Source organism: Lissotriton helveticus, chromosome 4_1, assembly GCF_964261635.1.
Source record: "Lissotriton helveticus chromosome 4_1, aLisHel1.1, whole genome shotgun sequence".
NCBI classification, from domain to species: Eukaryota; Metazoa; Chordata; class Amphibia; order Caudata; family Salamandridae; genus Lissotriton; species Lissotriton helveticus.
The window spans coordinates 1,407,232,453-1,407,248,909 of record NC_136063.1 but is presented as its reverse complement, the minus strand read 5'-3'; the positions used below and the strand labels follow the sequence as shown (position 1 = coordinate 1,407,248,909).

Sequence of the window (16,457 nt, the reverse complement as noted above, 5' to 3'; positions counted from 1 at the left end):
TGAAAAGCAGAGACTACCTTGGGCAGGAAAGAAGGTCTAGTCCGAAGAACCACCTTATCAGGATGAACAGACAAGAAAGGAGGTTGAATAGAAAGAGCCTGGAGCTCACTCACTCTCCTGGCAGAGGTGATGGCTACCAGGAAGGCCGTCTTTAAGGTGAGAAGACGGAGAGGACAGGAATGAAGGGGCTCAAAGGGAGCGCACATCAGGAAAGTCAAAACCAGGTTCAAGTCCCACTGAGGCATCACGAACGGAGTTGGAGGATACATGTGCGTGATGCCCTTCAAGAATCTCAACACAATAGGGGACTTGAACAAAGATGGCTGATCAGGTAGCCTCAAGAAGGCGGAAAGGGCAGAAAGATAGCCCTTGATAGTGCCCAGAGCAGAGCCCTGCTGGGCAAGGGAAAGGAGGAAGAGGAGAACCTCAGACAGAGGGGCAGAAAGGGGATCCACAGCCTTCGCTGTGCACCATGCCACAAATCTGTTCCACCGGCAGGCGTATACCGACTTTGTGGAGGGACGCCTGGCTGCCAGAATGACATCACAGACTTCAGGAGGCAAGTCAAATGGCCTCAACTGTCGCCGCTCAATCTCCACGCATGGAGGTGGAGACTGGACAGGTTCGGGTGGAGGACCGTCCCCTGCTGCTGCGACAGAAGGTCCTCCTGAAGGGGCAGGCGGATCGAGGGACCGACTGTCATGCTGAGTAGCTCGGGATACCAGTACCTTCGAGCCCAGTCCGGAGCCACAAGGATAACTTGGGCCCGGTCGCGCCTGATCTTCTTCAGCACTCTGGGCAGAAGTGGTATAGGCGGAAAGGCGTACAACAGACCGCAACTCCACTCGCGCCGAAAGGCGTCGCCGAGCGAGTGCCGTCTTGGAAACTCCAACGCGCAGAACTGATGACATTGCGCGTTCTCTTCTGTGGCGAATAGATCTAACCAAGGCTCTCCCCATTGCTGAAAGAGGCCTCTCGCCACATCAGAGTTCAGACGCCATTCGTGATCCACCGAGCACCGACGGCTGAGTTCGTCCGCCCTGGCGTTCAGAGAACCTGCCAGGTGTTGAACCGTCAGAGTCACGCCCTGACGTTCCAGCCATTGCCAGAGGCGCAGAGCCTCTTGGCAAAGGGTCCACGACCCCACACCGCCCTGTTTGTTGCAGTACCACATGGCGGTGGTGTTGTCCGTGAACACCTGCACTACACTCCCGTTGACAAAGGGGAGGAATGCCTTCAGTGCTAGGCGAATCGCCCGCAGCTCCAACATGTTGATATGGAGCCGGGACTCCGCCGGAGACCAGAGGCCTCTGATCTCCGCCTCTCCCAATTGGCCACCCCAGCCTTGGAGGGACGCGTCCGTCACAACCACGTGCTCCGGTTGGGGAAGGGAGAGGGATCTGCCCCTGACCCAATCGCGGTCCGTAAGCCACCACTGCAACTGTCTCGCAGTGCCCTCCGAGATCAGGACATGGTCGGATAGGTTGCCCTGATGCTGGGCCCACTGAAACTTCAGGTCCCACTGCAGAGCCCGCATCCGCCATCTGGCGTGATGCACCAGAAGGATGCAGGAGGCCATCAGCCCCAGAAGCCGCAGCGTCAACCTGACCGAAACCCGGGATAACGGCTGAAAGATGGGAATCAGAGCCTGAATATCCCGGACCCGCCGTTCCGGAGGATAAACCCGAAACTGCGCCGAGTCGAGAACCGCTCCGATGAAAAGGAGCTTTTGAGAGGGACACAGGTGTGATTTCGGCACATTGATGGAAAACCCCAGCTCGTGCAGGAGGTCTGCCGTCATCTGAAGGTGGTGGACGACTGTCTGGGGCGAGCCCGCCTTCAACAGCCAGTCGTCGAGGTAGGGGAAGACCGAAACCCCTAACCGGCGCAGATGAGCTGCGACCACCGCCATCACTTTCGTGAACACCCGTGGGGCGCTGGTAAGGCCGAATGGGAGCACGACAAACTGAAAGTGCTCGTGGCCTACCGTGAACCGCAGGTAACGCCGGTGGGCCGGCAGGACGGGGATGTGAAAATACGCATCCTGCAAGTCCAACGCTACCATCCAGTCTTGTGGGTCTAGAGCAGCCAAGACCTGAGCCAAAGTCAACATCTTGAACTTCTCCTTCCGGAGGAAGCCGTTGACGTTCCGTAGATCCAAGATAGGACGCAGGCCTCCCTTGTCCTTCTTGGGTACCAGAAAGTAGTGGGAGTAGCAACCACACCCTACTTCTGGCCCAGGAACGCGCTCGATGGCCCCCTTGGCCAAGAGGGCCGTAACTTCCTCCTGCAGAAGTGTCAAGTGGTCCCCCGACACACGGTGGTTCTGCGGTGGCATGGCTGGAGGAGTGGACTCGAAGGGGAGGGCATAGCCCCTTCGGACAAGCTGCAGCACCCACCTGTCCGATGTTATCGCGCGCCAGCGGGAGTGGTGATGGCGAACCCTGCCACCCACTGGCGTCACGTGAGCCCGAAAGCTCGGACTAGGAAGGCTTGGATGCCGCAGCGGAGGGAGGCGTGGACTGACCACGACGCTGGCCTCTACCGCCACCACGGCGGAAACCACGGGCGCCACCGCGCTGGGGAGCGCTCTGCGCCGCGTGGCTGGCAGCACGTGTGGGACCTCCCCTCCCTTGGCCACGAAAGGGCCGAAACGAACCCGTCTGCTGGCGCTGGGTCGAGAGACCCAAGGACTTGGCCGTGACCCTGGAGTCCTTGAAGCGCTCCAGCGCGTGGTCCGCTTTGTCACCAAATAGGCGACTGCCATCAAATGGCATGTCCATAAGTGTATTTTGGACGTCTGGTGAGAAGTTGGCAGATCTCAGCCAGGCATGGCGACGAATCGCCACCGTAGTGGACATGGCCCGTCCCAGTGAGTCTGTGGTGTCCAGACCACAACGGATCGAGTACCGCGCCGCATCCCGGCCTTCAACCAAGGCCCGGGTGAGCTTGTCCCGCACTTCCTGGGGGCATTGCGGCAAACACTCCTCGACCGTATCCCACAGGGAGTGGGTGTAGCGGCCCAAGAGGCACGCGGTGTTACAAGACCGCAGTCCAGCGCTCAAAGAGGAAAACACTTTTTTACCAAATTGGTCGTACCTCTTTGATTCCCGGTCGGGCGGAGCCGACGGAAATGCGGACTGTGAAGTGGAGGCCTGGATCACCAGACTCTCCGGGGAGGGATGGGTGGACAGGAAGGCAGGGTCGTCCGAGCAAGGACGGTGACGCCTGGCAACGTTCCGGTCAACCGGCGCACCAGAAGCGGGCCTGGACCAGGTGCCCAGAAGGACATCCGTCAGGGCCTCATTAAACGGCAGCAGAGGCTCCTGGGGGCATGACTGCGGTTTAAAAACTTCCGTCAGAATATTCGGTTTGACCTTCGCGACGGGGAGCTCAAGGTGTAAGGCCTTGGCAGCCCTCATCAGGACCACCGAATAGGCAGCACCCGCCTCGGACGCCACAGGGGACGGAGAGACAAACCCAGGGTTGGGCGACTCGTCCAGGCCACTGGCATCACCCAGATCACCTACCCAGTCCACATCATACTGGCAGGCACGGGATAGAGGGTCCTCAGACCCCTCCCAACCCTCTCCATACTCCTCCTCATCATACCCATATTCTGGATCGACGATATAGACATCGGGGTCAACGGGCCCCATCGGCGTCGGATCCGGCGTCGGCCGACGCCGGTCCGGCTCCGAGTCCGGAGTCGGGGAGGAAAGGGGGGTGGCGCCGCGCGGCGTCGGTGCCGGGGACCCGACGCCGGCCGGAGCCGACGGCGGAGTCGCTGCACCACGCGGGGGCGGTACCACGGGTTGGCCCACAGGAACCGACGCCGGAGAGGCCGGGAGACCAGCCGGCGACGAACCAGAGGGAACCAGCGGCGCCGGGGCAGGAGCACCCGAACCGCTCGGGCCCCCAGACGGGACCGACGGGCCCGCAGGCGCCGAAGGCCCCGCCGGAGAAGACCTCGCCCTCATAGCAATGAGGAAGGCCTCGATCTCCTCACGCGACGCGCCTTCCCCAGGGACCGACAGGTGTGGGGTAGACGGCGTCGGCGACCCATGCGGGACCGCGGGGGTGGGGTCACCCGAGCCCCCGGCCGCAGCACGCGGGCGTCGGGGGGAGTCGGGGGTGCGATGGCGACGCCCTGACTTCTTGTGCTTACCTGACGAGCCGGAGGAATGGTGGCGACTCCCGGAGCGCCCATGGCGGCTCCGCGACCGTTCCCTCGACCGCTCCCTCGACCTCCGACCGGACCGGGACCGCTCTCGACGCGGGGCCGACAACCGGAGCTCGAGAAGCTTGCGGGACCGCTCCCGCCTAGCTTTTCCAGTCAAGGCCCGACAGTCGACGCAGGACTCCACGTCGTGGTCCGCGCCCAGACACCGGAGGCAGAGTCGATGGTGGTCGGTGACCGACATCAGGCGGTCGCACTCGTCACAACTCTTGAAACCGGGCATCCTACCGGCACCGTAAAGATCAATTAGTTAACAAAAAACTTGGTCAAAAGACCGGAGTACTGCTCTTCGGATCTGCGCTAACTGGCGCGGAAAAAAGAAGAACTGACGTCAGCGCGCGGAGGCGGCGTCTATATACTCCAGCGACGTCATCACGGCGCACGACGCCGACGACGCGGAGCCGCAGGGGACGCCTGCAGACGACGCCTACCGACGCGCAGGGGTACTGCTACGCAAAAGTTTCCGGATCCAGACTGACGCCTGGGGATATTCTAAGGTAAGGAATCTAATACTAACCTGTTTCTTTCAGAGATGTCAGTTTTTACATTGCAGCGGATGATGCAGCCAGAAGCACTTGCTGCAATGTAAAAGATATGCACTGCGAACGCCATAGTGGTGGTCGCATTGTAATTCCTATCGTGGTGCCGCCACCTTGAAGGCCAGCGGTCCCGTTCCCCGATTCGATGGCGGACGGACTGAAGGACGCCTGCCATCGCAATCAGCCCCTAAGTTGACAAACTTCATGGTCTCTGCTTCATACACAAGCACTTTTAACGTGCAGCCTGCTTTCGGACCACTGGAGTTATGCAGCAATGGAGGCCAAAATTATGTCGCAGTGTTGACTAAATTATGCAACACTAAAGAGGCTGTAGCTTAATGCGGTGCATTTTATGATACTTTATTATTTTGAGATATTTATACATACTAACAGACTCTGCAAAACTTTTGCCTCATTAGTACCTGTGTAACATACAAATGCAGCAGTGGGAAAGGTGACCAGTCAACCTTTACAAAGGGCCCTACACTTCACAGCAACATAAGTCACATTTATTTTAGTAATTTTTTATCCGTTTGAGCTACAACATTGTTTTGGGTCAATTTGTTAGATTATGCAGCAGATGATGAATTATGTGGCAAATATGATACAGCCATAGTTAAGTGGAATACATTTTTCCACTTAACTTAATTTTGCCCCAGCATTGTAGTTGATCAATTTGTAAGTACCCCAAACCCAAAAGTCAAGTGTAGGTACAATTTGCATTTTAAAAGCAGTCCTACAACACAGGGCTTCTTTTAAACTGACCTCAGGCTCTAAACTGCCATGCCCTATTATATTCTAGAGACTTAAAGGTAGTTCTAATCTCCCTGCCCTATTATGTACTAGGGCCTTATAGGAGAGGTCATGCCAATCATAGGGGTACCCTAACCCATAGTGCACCCTAGTGTATATAGGTGTTTTCACAGTATCTTTAAGTGTCTCTTTCAGAATAGCACTGGCCCTGGGCCTGTTCAGGCAGAGGCCAGGGTCATTCAGAGTCAGGTACCACCAGTACCAGTCAGCCAAACGTTGGGGAGTGCCCAGGGCACAGGATGGCTTTGCAACACTAAAGAATCACAAACTCAGAATTTAAAACAAAACACCATAGTTAGGGGGTTCTTTTCAATAATCAGAATTGATTTCTAGCCTAATAAACCCATTTTCCAACATTAAGATAAGGAAAGACTGGGGAAAAATCATAATGTTCTAGTCTATACCTTGAAGTTTTCATGCAGTTCTTTGATGACGGTTAATAGCTCGCTGTTCAATGTTAGGATTTAAACTTATAAACTGCAAATACAAAAAGAATCTCTCAGACAAAAGCAGTAACTCACTGACCTATTTACATGATATGCATTTTGTGATCGGCGTGGTACACATTCTTTGCAGCAGGTATATTACCCGACTGTGGCTACCTTACCATGAGTCAAAACTTCCACTAGACAAACCTCCGATATCTCTCAATAAAGAACATTAATCAACAAAGTTATCTTCACATTTTTATTGTTGCCTGAAATTTGCTGGAGACCAGGAATGCAGCAGCTGGTACTTTTCAAACCATAATGCACTTGCAAACCCGATACCCACACCCTAAGTCAGCGACCTTTGTTTGCTTGGTGCATGAATATTCAAGATTCATATACATGTTTTTTAGCACTTGGTCTGAATACTATACGACTGTAAATAACAATGAAGCATACATGCAAACTGTGACAACATGCCTTCTTTTCTCAATATTTCACTTTGAAAGTATGTGATTGTATTTGATGAACTGGCGGTGATTTGTATAGGGTCACTGGGAAGTCCACAAGGTTGTCCCCTGTCCCCCCAGAATTTTAGTGTCTCCTACGCCCCTGACAGTGCCAGCATGTTGACTACTCTTTGCTTTGTCTTATGCTCCAGAGCCCACAATGCAAAGCTGCAGCATCTCACTCTCCTGGACTTTGCAGTTAGGAATTTGGAGAACCAGCAAAAGGATACAGATGAGCATGGCAATTGACAAAAACACTCCTTTCCTGTCAAGTAAGGATACTGGTCAAGGGAGGATACCTGTGCAAAGCGGTTTGTTCAGCAGATGGAAGGGTTTTAATTTGGTGGATATGAAACGTGCAGAACAGAGGCTGGAAAAAGCACTTATCCAGAGCAGGTTTGTAGATAGCACTGCTAAAAGACTCGATGATCAAACAGTCAATCCGTCAAGGAGAATTTGATATGCTAAGTGGACAAGCAGGTGTGACGTCGTTTGGTAAAGCTGTATAATCGTCTGCAGTTAAAGTCAAAGCCAGAGTCACAAAATTCTCTCTTTTATTTTTTAAACTATAACCTTAAAATGTATAAAATAGCATAAAAACACAGAATAACGTGCTCCCTTCAGATAAAGCCGTGAGCATCAAATCGCGTAAATGTATAATGCATTAATGCCATAAAATATTAATTAGCAAAAAGCAGCCTGTTATACTTGTGGTGGATAACCACTGTGTTTAATACCATCACCACCTCAAATACTAAAGCCCAAGCAGGAACGCTTTGACAAAAGCTCTTAAGTTTTCACAGCAACGACAAAGCAGCTGGAGACTTTCAAAATCCCAATGTTCTAGTTTTAAATTATATCAGTTGTCAATAGTTACCTCCTCTCCTGGATAAATGCTGTGCCTTATTCCTGTGCGTCTGGACTTTGCACTGCACTTGCAGAGTGGTCCATCATTCATCTGCCAAAAAAACAAAATACAACTTAAGTTTTTCTTTATTCGGATTGAAAAGGCAGATTTCCAGTTTTGCGTTTGATAACCCAAGCTTCTGCAATCCCTGTCAGAAGACATACAAACTTCGGAAAATAACTAATACATTTAATGTAAGTTGAGTTTACTGATCTCACTACAATGAAATAAAGCGACTTAAATCTTTGAGCAGATTAATATTCTCAACATAGTGTCACTAAAAGGAATTCCCAAACGACAGAAGCTGTGAAAAACAGGAACAAATGGTTCGTCGGTTTTCTGTTGCCTTTAGCCTGTGTTACACGGACTATGAACAGCACAAACACATATTCCTAGATTTCTGTGGTCTCAGAAGGCAGTCTTCGTTTTGGTAACTAAAGCAAAACGCACCCAGACACAGCTTTGTCCTGAATGGAAAGGAGGAAACCATTTATAAGAGAACATGAACATTTAAGCCGCCATCTCAAGATTTCCAATATGCAATAACTAGCTTAGAAGCGGCAGAAGGGCACACAATATAGACAATTAAATGTGTTACATACTATAGGTATAGATACAGATATATAGGTGTGTATAAATAGTACGTTACATACTAGAATTCTGCTGCTTGTATTGGACCTAGATTTCCCAGTGGTGTATCTACAGTTTTTAGTGGCTGAACCTAGATTCTTAAGATCAGAAGTTCAAAACTGTGAATGTTGACGTTTAGTGTATATGAAATAAAACACCCTTGTGACATCTGGCAACCAAAATGTCCCATGGCTTGTGGAAATTGCTCAGGCTATTCTTTCTACTATACATTCTTGAAGTTGTGCCGTGGGTACCGTTTGGAGCACCAGTTATCTACCTGTAATTTTGCTACTTTAATCTGTAGCGATTGACATGCTGCTCTTTATTCTGCCATCTAGTGGTTCGTTCTGGAAATATGCTGAAATAAAATAAGCGAGGGCAGAATTCCCCTGATGAGGTCAACAGTCGACCCTAAATCCACACTTACCCAAAATAGGACTATCATAAGAATAATTTTAGCAGCAAGGTGTGGCTAGAAACGGATCCCTTTTTAGGTCTCACATCGCTAAACCTCTTGAACGGGCTTTAGAAAGCTACCCACACACCAGTGCGTGTGGGTTGCTTTCCCCGTCTCTCATTGGCTTTCGCGTTTTTTTAAAATTATTTTAAAACGGCACGCGATTGAGCAAAGGCGGGCGCATGTCCCGCCTTTGCTCCGCCCATTCCAGTCTGTGTCTAGGATGCGCATCAGCGCGCGGACACAGACAACAGGAACCTTCGCTCCACCCCATCCTCTGTGGTGAGTGCGCACCACTAGTTTCGATTTCCGCCATCGTGTTTTTTTCTTTACTTTTGGTATAATCGTGGCACCCGCGCTTTACTTTTAACATTAAAAGTTGCACTTTACGTTTAACATTAAAAGTAAAGCGCGGGTGCCGCGATTATACCAAAAGTAAAGTAATAGATATTTTTTCTGTTTCTTTACTTTTGATTTAATTGCTGCACCCACGCTTTACTTTTAATGTTATAAGTAAAGCGCGGGTGCCGCGATTATAACAAAAGTAAAGAAATAGAAAAAAAATCAACTGATTTTTTTTTTCTATTTCTTTTTGCAAATGTCTTTGATTACTTCAGCATGTACCGTGCTCGCAGTAGTCCTTTCTCTGTTTCCGGTCTTGTTAACATTGGTAATACAACGTAGCATCCAGAAGGACTCATCAGCACATCTGGACACGCCGAAGACCCCTCAGCACATCAGAGTCTGTTATAAATGATATAATCTGCACAACTGAACTGGGTTGTAAACCTCACCAGCACATGTCTTGGACCAGAAAAACAGCTGGAAAGCCCGCGAGCAGAGAACCTAGTCTGGAATACGGGGAGGCTGGGCAGCGTGAAAGGCTGGTCTCGCTGACATTGGCCCTTTCTTCCCTTTAAAGGGCCGCTTCTGACAGCCCCCACCCCCCAGGTGTCCTCGCAGATAACGCCCAGCCCCATATCGGCCCACAAAAGCTTGCAAAGTGAGTTGTGACAATTGCTTGGTTTGCACGATAGAGTGCGAGTGGGGATATGATAGTCTGCAGCGTGTGTCACGATAGTCTGTGAGCTGAGTCGCAATCCCATGCAGGCCGAGCCACAGTAGCCTTGAAGGCAGTATGGCACGGTAGCCCGCCAGAGCAGCCCAAGGCCGCACAACGGCATTCTAGGCCTTTGACCAGGAGTGACTTTTTATTATATCTATCACCTACGCAAAGGTCAGGTGAAAACTTTGTAACTTCGTTTAGTGTGTAAATGTTTTTGCTTCGGGAAATAAACAAATGAGACTTTGTGACACTTTTATGGTGTATATTACTGTTGTAGTTATCAGAAAACACAGTTCGTGTTTCTGTGTTTCCACAATGACATTGTGCAAATTAGACCTCCGCAAAAGATAAACCATGACCTGCCAAAATTTCCATTCTATTTATAATCTCCTGTAATTTCACTAGTTATGAGTAAATCCCCAAATTATACTATTGTTGTGTAATTATTCCTTTTGCATAAAACGTGTTGCACACGCGCACAGAAAATTAGAATAATCCCAATGACGGGAACTAAGAGGCTGCAGCTTGTGATGCTTATGTTTCTTGTGCTACTTATTCTGACCTTAAATGTTTTCTCACGTCGAATGCATTTTACGCGAATATATATATTGTATCAAATGCAGTTTTCCATTTCACGAGATTAGATGTAATTACCCAAAATTTTCTATTCATCGGATGATGTTATTGTACATGGCAAGCTCCGCATATGGCGTTGTTGCTACCAAATAAGGAGTAGTTTCTGTCCTGTAACTCCAGTTCTGTAGTAGGGGTATCTCTGTTATAGTCATAATCTAGTGAATAGTCCCGCCCATGTGCGTGGACCCCGGAGCAATCAAAAATAATCTCTTAAGGTGTCGAAAAATGCAGAACTGCACAGACACTTAAGAGAGAATTAAAGACAGATAATGCAGCCTATATCCACAGGCTACAACGTCAAGTACTTCAACTAGAAATTCAACCAAAAATCCACAAACAGCAAAGCCTGTCCAGATTTCCATTGCTTTAACAGCATAATCCCTCTGGAATGATAGAGAGGAGGACATGGACAGACAAGCCCCATAGGCTGCCATTATGTGGCTCAGAACAGGATACTGTGCCTTTAAGAGAACTTTCCAGAACTTCACAGTATCCCAGAATGCACTGCAGGTCCCTTTTACTTTCAGTTCTTTTTGAAGGCGTAACACGCCAGACCTGTAGCATTCCTTACATGAATCTCTCTCTCCACCGGGGAGGCGGGCGGGCGCTTATGACTATAACAGAGATACCCCTACTACAGAACTGGAGTTACAGGACAGAAACTACTCCTTCTGTAGTAGGGGATCTCTGTGTATAGTCATAATCTAGTGAGAAGAATGGCAAGCCCATCCCCACACCAAAGCGGCGGTGGAGAAAATAGAAATAACACCACTACTGTGCGAACAGATTTCGCAGCGAAGCCTGCCCAACCTGAGCATCTGCCCTGGCATCAGTGGCCAGGCAGTAATGCTTAGCAAAGGTATGGACCGACTTCCAAGTGGCCGCCTTGCAGATTTCAGCAATTGGAACATTACGGAGCAAAGCAGTCGTAGCAGCTTTGCCCCTGGTGGAATGAGCCTTAGGTTTACCCCCTAAGGTCTTACCAGCTTTTTGGTAACACAACTGTATACAGGACACAATCCACCTAGAAATGGACTGTTTAGAGGTAGCAAGACCTGTCCTGACTGATCCATAATTGATAAACAATTGGTCTGACCTACGAATATCCTTGGTTTTATCCAGATAAAATTTCAACACCCTCCTGACATCCAGGGAATGCAGGGACCTTTCCGCTGGAGAGGAAGGATTCAGAAAAAACGTAGGTAAAGTTATGGTCTGGTTAACATGAAAGTCAGAAAAAACTTTAGGAAGAAATTTAGGGTGAGTACGCATAACAACCTTAGCAGCATGAAATACAGTATAAGGTTCTTGGCAACACAACGCCTGAATTTCACTCACCCTGCGGGCGGATGTAATGGCCACAAGGAACGCCGCCTTCCAGGACAGGTGCTGCAACAAAGCCTTATGGATAGGTTCAAAAGGCTCCTTCGTCAATCTGGACAGCACCACATTCAATTCCCATGAAGGCGAAGGAAGCCGGACAGGAGGGAACACTTTCTTCAAGCCTTCCAAAAAATCTTTGATCACAGGGATCTGGAAGAAGTAAGTCTGTGAAGGGCATTTCCTGTAGGCAGTCAATGCAGCCAAATGCACCTTAATGGAATGGACATTAAGGCCAGACTGCGCCAGATGTAGAAGATATGGAAGGATGACACCTTCCTTACATGTCGTCGGGTCATAGTTCTTGGACTTGCACCAGATGCAAAACCTCTTCCACTTGTAAGCATAAGAAGTCCTAGTGGAAGGTCGCTTAGCCTCCTTCAGTATGTCCATGCAATCTTCTGGGAGATTCAGATGGCCATATTGCACTATCTCAGGAGCCATGCCGCCAAACTTAAAGACGAGAGGTTGGGGTGCAACATCTGCCCCCCGAACTTCGTGAGAAGGTCCGGCCTGCACGGCAGCCGCATGTGAGGAAGGCGAGACCGGTGAAGCAGGTCGGTGAACCACCACTGCCTGGGCCATTCCGGGGCAATCAGAATCATCTTCGCCCTGGACTGGGACAGTTTGATGAGCACCGCCGGAATCAGGGGAATGGGTGGAAAAGCGTACAGAAAGCTGTTCGACCAGTTGATCCATAGCGCATTTCCCAGCGTCCCTGGCTGGTAGTACCTGGAGGCGAAGTCTCGGCATTTGCTGTTTTCGGCGGTGGCGAACAGATCTACGTCTGGAGTCCCCCACCTTGCGAAGACTTCTCCTAGCACTTCGTCGTTTATGACCCATTCGTGGTTTTCCTGAATCAACCTGCTCAGTGCGTCTGCCTGAACATTCTGCATACCTGGCAGATGGGTAGCCGTTATCGTCAGTCCTCTGGCCAGAAGCCAGTGCCAGATCGCCTGCGCCTCCTGCGACAGAGTGCGCGATCTTGACCCCCCTGCTTGTTGAGGTAATACATCGTGGTCGTATTGTCCGTCTGAACATGCAGAGAGTTGGTCCGGAAGGACGGATGAAAGGCCTTCAGTGCCAAGTGAACAGCTCTGAGTTCCAGGAAATTGATGTGGTACGTGGACTCCGTCGGGGACCACGTCCCTTGAATCTGTAAGTCTCCGGAGTGCGCCCCCCAGCCGGGGAGAGACGCATCCGTCACGATAGTCTGCGTAGGAATGTCCTTGTGGAAGGGAACCCCTCTGAGGAGATTCTCCGCTGAACACCACCACTTCAGAGACTGAAGAGCATGTAGAGACAGTCGTATCTTGTCGTCCCAAGATCCTTTCCTCTGATCCCACTGATCCTCCAAGCACTCCTGAAATGGTCTTATGTGCAGTCGTGCGTGAGGCGTGAGGAAGATACAAGAGGCCATCGACCCCAGTAGAGAAGACACCGTCCTCACTGTTGTAGATGGAGCGGTCATGAGCCTTCCGAAGGAGTGATAATCATCTCTCCTCCGAAGGAGACACGCTTGCTGACAGCGTATCGATGGAGGCCCCCAAGTACTGTATGCACTGGACCGGAGTCGGGACAGACTTGGACATGTTGATATGCAACCCCAGCTTGTTCAAGAGAACGCACGTCTTCTGGAAGTGCGCTTGAGCTTCCGAGAAGGAGGAGGCCTTGATCAACCAATCGTCCAGGTACGGGTAGACAAACACCTTGTTCTTCCTTAGGTGTGCGGCTACCACTGCCATGCACTTCGAGAACGTCCTGGGCGCAGACTTCAATCCGAATGGCAGTACTGTGTACTGATAATGATTGGCGCCGACTTGGAATCGCAGGAACTTCCTGTGTTTGTGTGCAATGGGCACATGGAAGTACGCATCCTGTAGGTCTATGGCGCACAGCCAGTCTCCCTGTTGCAGCTGAGGATAAATCTGATGGAACGACAGCATGCAAAACTTCTCTCTGCGAATCCACTTGTTTGCTTGTCGCAAATCCAGAATGGGCCTGAACTCGTTCTTGTCCTTCTTTCGAACCAGGAAGAACCGGGAGTACAGACCTCTTCCTCTTTGAGACAGAGGTACGTCTTCTATCGCCCTTTTCCTTAACAGGATATCGACCTCCGCCTGGAGCTCGCGCAGCTGAAACTGCGAGCTGACCGGAGGAATCGATTGAGGCGGGCTGGTGAACCGAAGACTGTATCCATTGCAAACAATATTCAGCACCCACTTGTCCTGAGTAATTTTTCTCCACTCTGCCAGAAAAAATTGAACGCTTCCCCCCACCGGAGCGGGTAACGAATGTAGAGGAAGTAACCGCTCAGGGTCGAAACCCGGCCGCGCCCTTGTTCGCTGTAGAGGACTGCTGACCTCCTCTACCCTTCTGGCGCTTCTGGAAGGGCCTCCGGAACTGCTGCTGTTGTTGCTGCTGCTGTCCCGAAGACTGCCCCCGTCCTCTTCCCTGTGCCCCGAACCGTCTCTGGAACGGGCGGTAGGCCTTCTTTTCTTTGGGCTTCTCCAAGCCCACAGCCGTCAGGGTCTCTGCCTCCGCCTTCATGCGGGCCATCTCATCATCGGCATGCTTTCCGAACAGGGTTTCCCCCGAGAAGGGCAGATTGGCCACCCGCTGCTGGGCCTCCGGCTTGAGTGATGTGAGACTGAGCCAAGCATGGCGCCGCTGTTTGATCCCATGACAGTACCCACGGGCAGCCAAAGGAGAGATCCGCAGCCGCGCTGATGACCTGGTTTGAAACCAGCATCCCCTCTTTGAGTATCTCCTGGAAGTCCTCCCTCTTGTCTCGTGGCAGGAGTTCCATGAACTGTTGCAGGGATTCCCAGAGGGCACGGTCATACCGCCCTTGTAACGCCGCATCGCTGGACGCCTTCATGGCCGTGGATGCAGTCCCACAAGCCTTCCTACCAGCTGAGTCGATACATCGGCTTTCCTTATCGGGCGGCACGGTGGAGGACGGGGAGGTAGAATGCAACTTCCTGGCCGCCGTCACTATCACAGAGTCAGGTACCGGGTCTATCCGCAGGAAAGCCGGGACCGAATCCGGGGCCCTGTACTTCTTCAGAAGTCGGGAGGGAGCGGCCTTCACCACCGCTGGCGCGAGGAACAGCTCCTCCGCAGGCTCTACCAAACCAGGCACTAGTGGCAGTAGAGGGCAAGACAAATGCCTCTTGTGCAGCGTCTCAAATATCACGGACGTCGTGGGTGTTGGAGCCGTCACCGTGATTCCCAATTTTGCAGCACCCCTCAGGAGAACATCCTGGAACGTGCTGATGTCGTCCACCGGAGACACCCTTGTCCCCGGGGATTCCGACAAGGTCGGAGAATAGGTCCTGGTCCTGGAGGAGTCCGTGCGGGACCTCGATCCACGCCTCCTATGGTGACGTCTTGACCTGGTGGAGGATCTACGTCGACTCCTCGATCTTCCTCTCCGTCCGGAGCGTGATCGTGACTACCTCGGCTTTGGTCGATCCGCCGGTTCCACCGGGGCGGGCGACTTCGGCTTGGCTTGCGCTTACCCCTGGACGGCGAATGCCTTCGCCTCGACGGCGACCTCCGGCGCCTCGACGGCGACCTCCTGCGCCTCGACGGCGACCTCCTGCGCCTCGACAGTGACCTCATGCGCCTCGATAGCGACCTCATGCGCCTCGACGGCGACCTCATGCGCCTCGACGGCGACCTCATGCGCCTCGACAGCGACCTCATGCGCCTCGATAGCGACCTCATGCGCCTCGACGGCGACCTCATGCGGCTCGACGGCGACCTCCTGCGCCTCGACGGCGAACTTCTCTTCGACGACGAGGATCCCCTCGACGACTATCTTCTCCTTTTCGCCGGCGGCGAACGGCGGTGTCGCCTCGACGGCGAGCGCCGACGCCGGGCCTTTCGACGTCAATCACTCGACGTCGACTCCGACGACAAAATCGTCACAGGAGACCTCGACGGCGGTCTGTTCAGTTCCTTCGACGTCGAGCGTCGACGGGGTATCGACCCAGAGCCCTGGGGAGACGGGGAACAGACTGTAGTCATCCCTCTCGACGTCTTAGTCGGTGCAATCGACCCAGACGGAGAATGGTGACGCTTGCTGGTCTTCCTGCCCCTGGGGAGCCCCCCAGAGGCCTCAGCACGGGCAGAGGAAGCCCCTCCAGACCCACCTTGCGCCTTCAGCCTTCTTTCCTCAAGGCCCTGAAGCCTGATCTTATTTCTGTCCTTCAGGGTCCCGCCAGAGAAGCCCTGACAAATCCCACACTCCTCTGGGACATGGGAAGAGGGAAGGCAGAGGATACACACCTCATGGGGATCTGATTTGGCCTTCTTCCTGGAGCACTCCGGGCATTTGTCAAATAATGCAGGCATATTTGACATCAAAAGTGCAAAAAACAAGAAGAAAGGCACCAAAGTACTTAGAAAGCACTCAACTTGACAAAGAAGTGAAAAAATCACCAATAAACCCTTGAAAAGGGCGAGCTCAATGCTCCAGGGTCCTGCTTGCGGGAGCCGGAAAAAAGAACTGAAAGTAAAAGGGCAGTGCATTCTGGGATACTGTGAAGTTCTGGAAAGTTCTCTAAAAGGCACAGTATCCTGTTCTGAGCCACATAATGGCAGCCTATGGAGCTTGTCTGTCCATGTCCTCCTCTCTATCATTCCAGAGGGATTTTGCTGTTAAAGCAAGGGAAATCTGGACAGGCTTTGCTGTTTGTGGATTTTTGGTGAAATTTCTAGTTGAAGTACTGGACAGTGTAGCCTGTGGATATAGGCTGCATTATCTGTCTTTAATTCTCTCTTAAGTGTCAGTGCAGTTCTGCATTTTTCGACACCTTAAGAGATTATTTTTGATTGCTCCGGG

General features: G+C 51.6%; 1 protein-coding gene across 2 annotated transcripts in view; it reads right to left on the bottom strand.

Annotated features, from left to right (window-relative positions):
- Nucleotides 1-16,457, bottom strand: part of DROSHA (drosha ribonuclease III) — a 669,472-nt gene that overhangs the window by 336,957 nt on the left and 316,058 nt on the right. For both annotated transcript variants that reach the window (XM_078687959.1, XM_078687960.1), the window contains exon 7: nt 7,407-7,487. In XM_078687959.1, the coding sequence (XP_078544085.1) occupies nt 7,407-7,487 (81 nt within the window). The remainder of the gene's footprint in view (nt 1-7,406; nt 7,488-16,457) is intronic.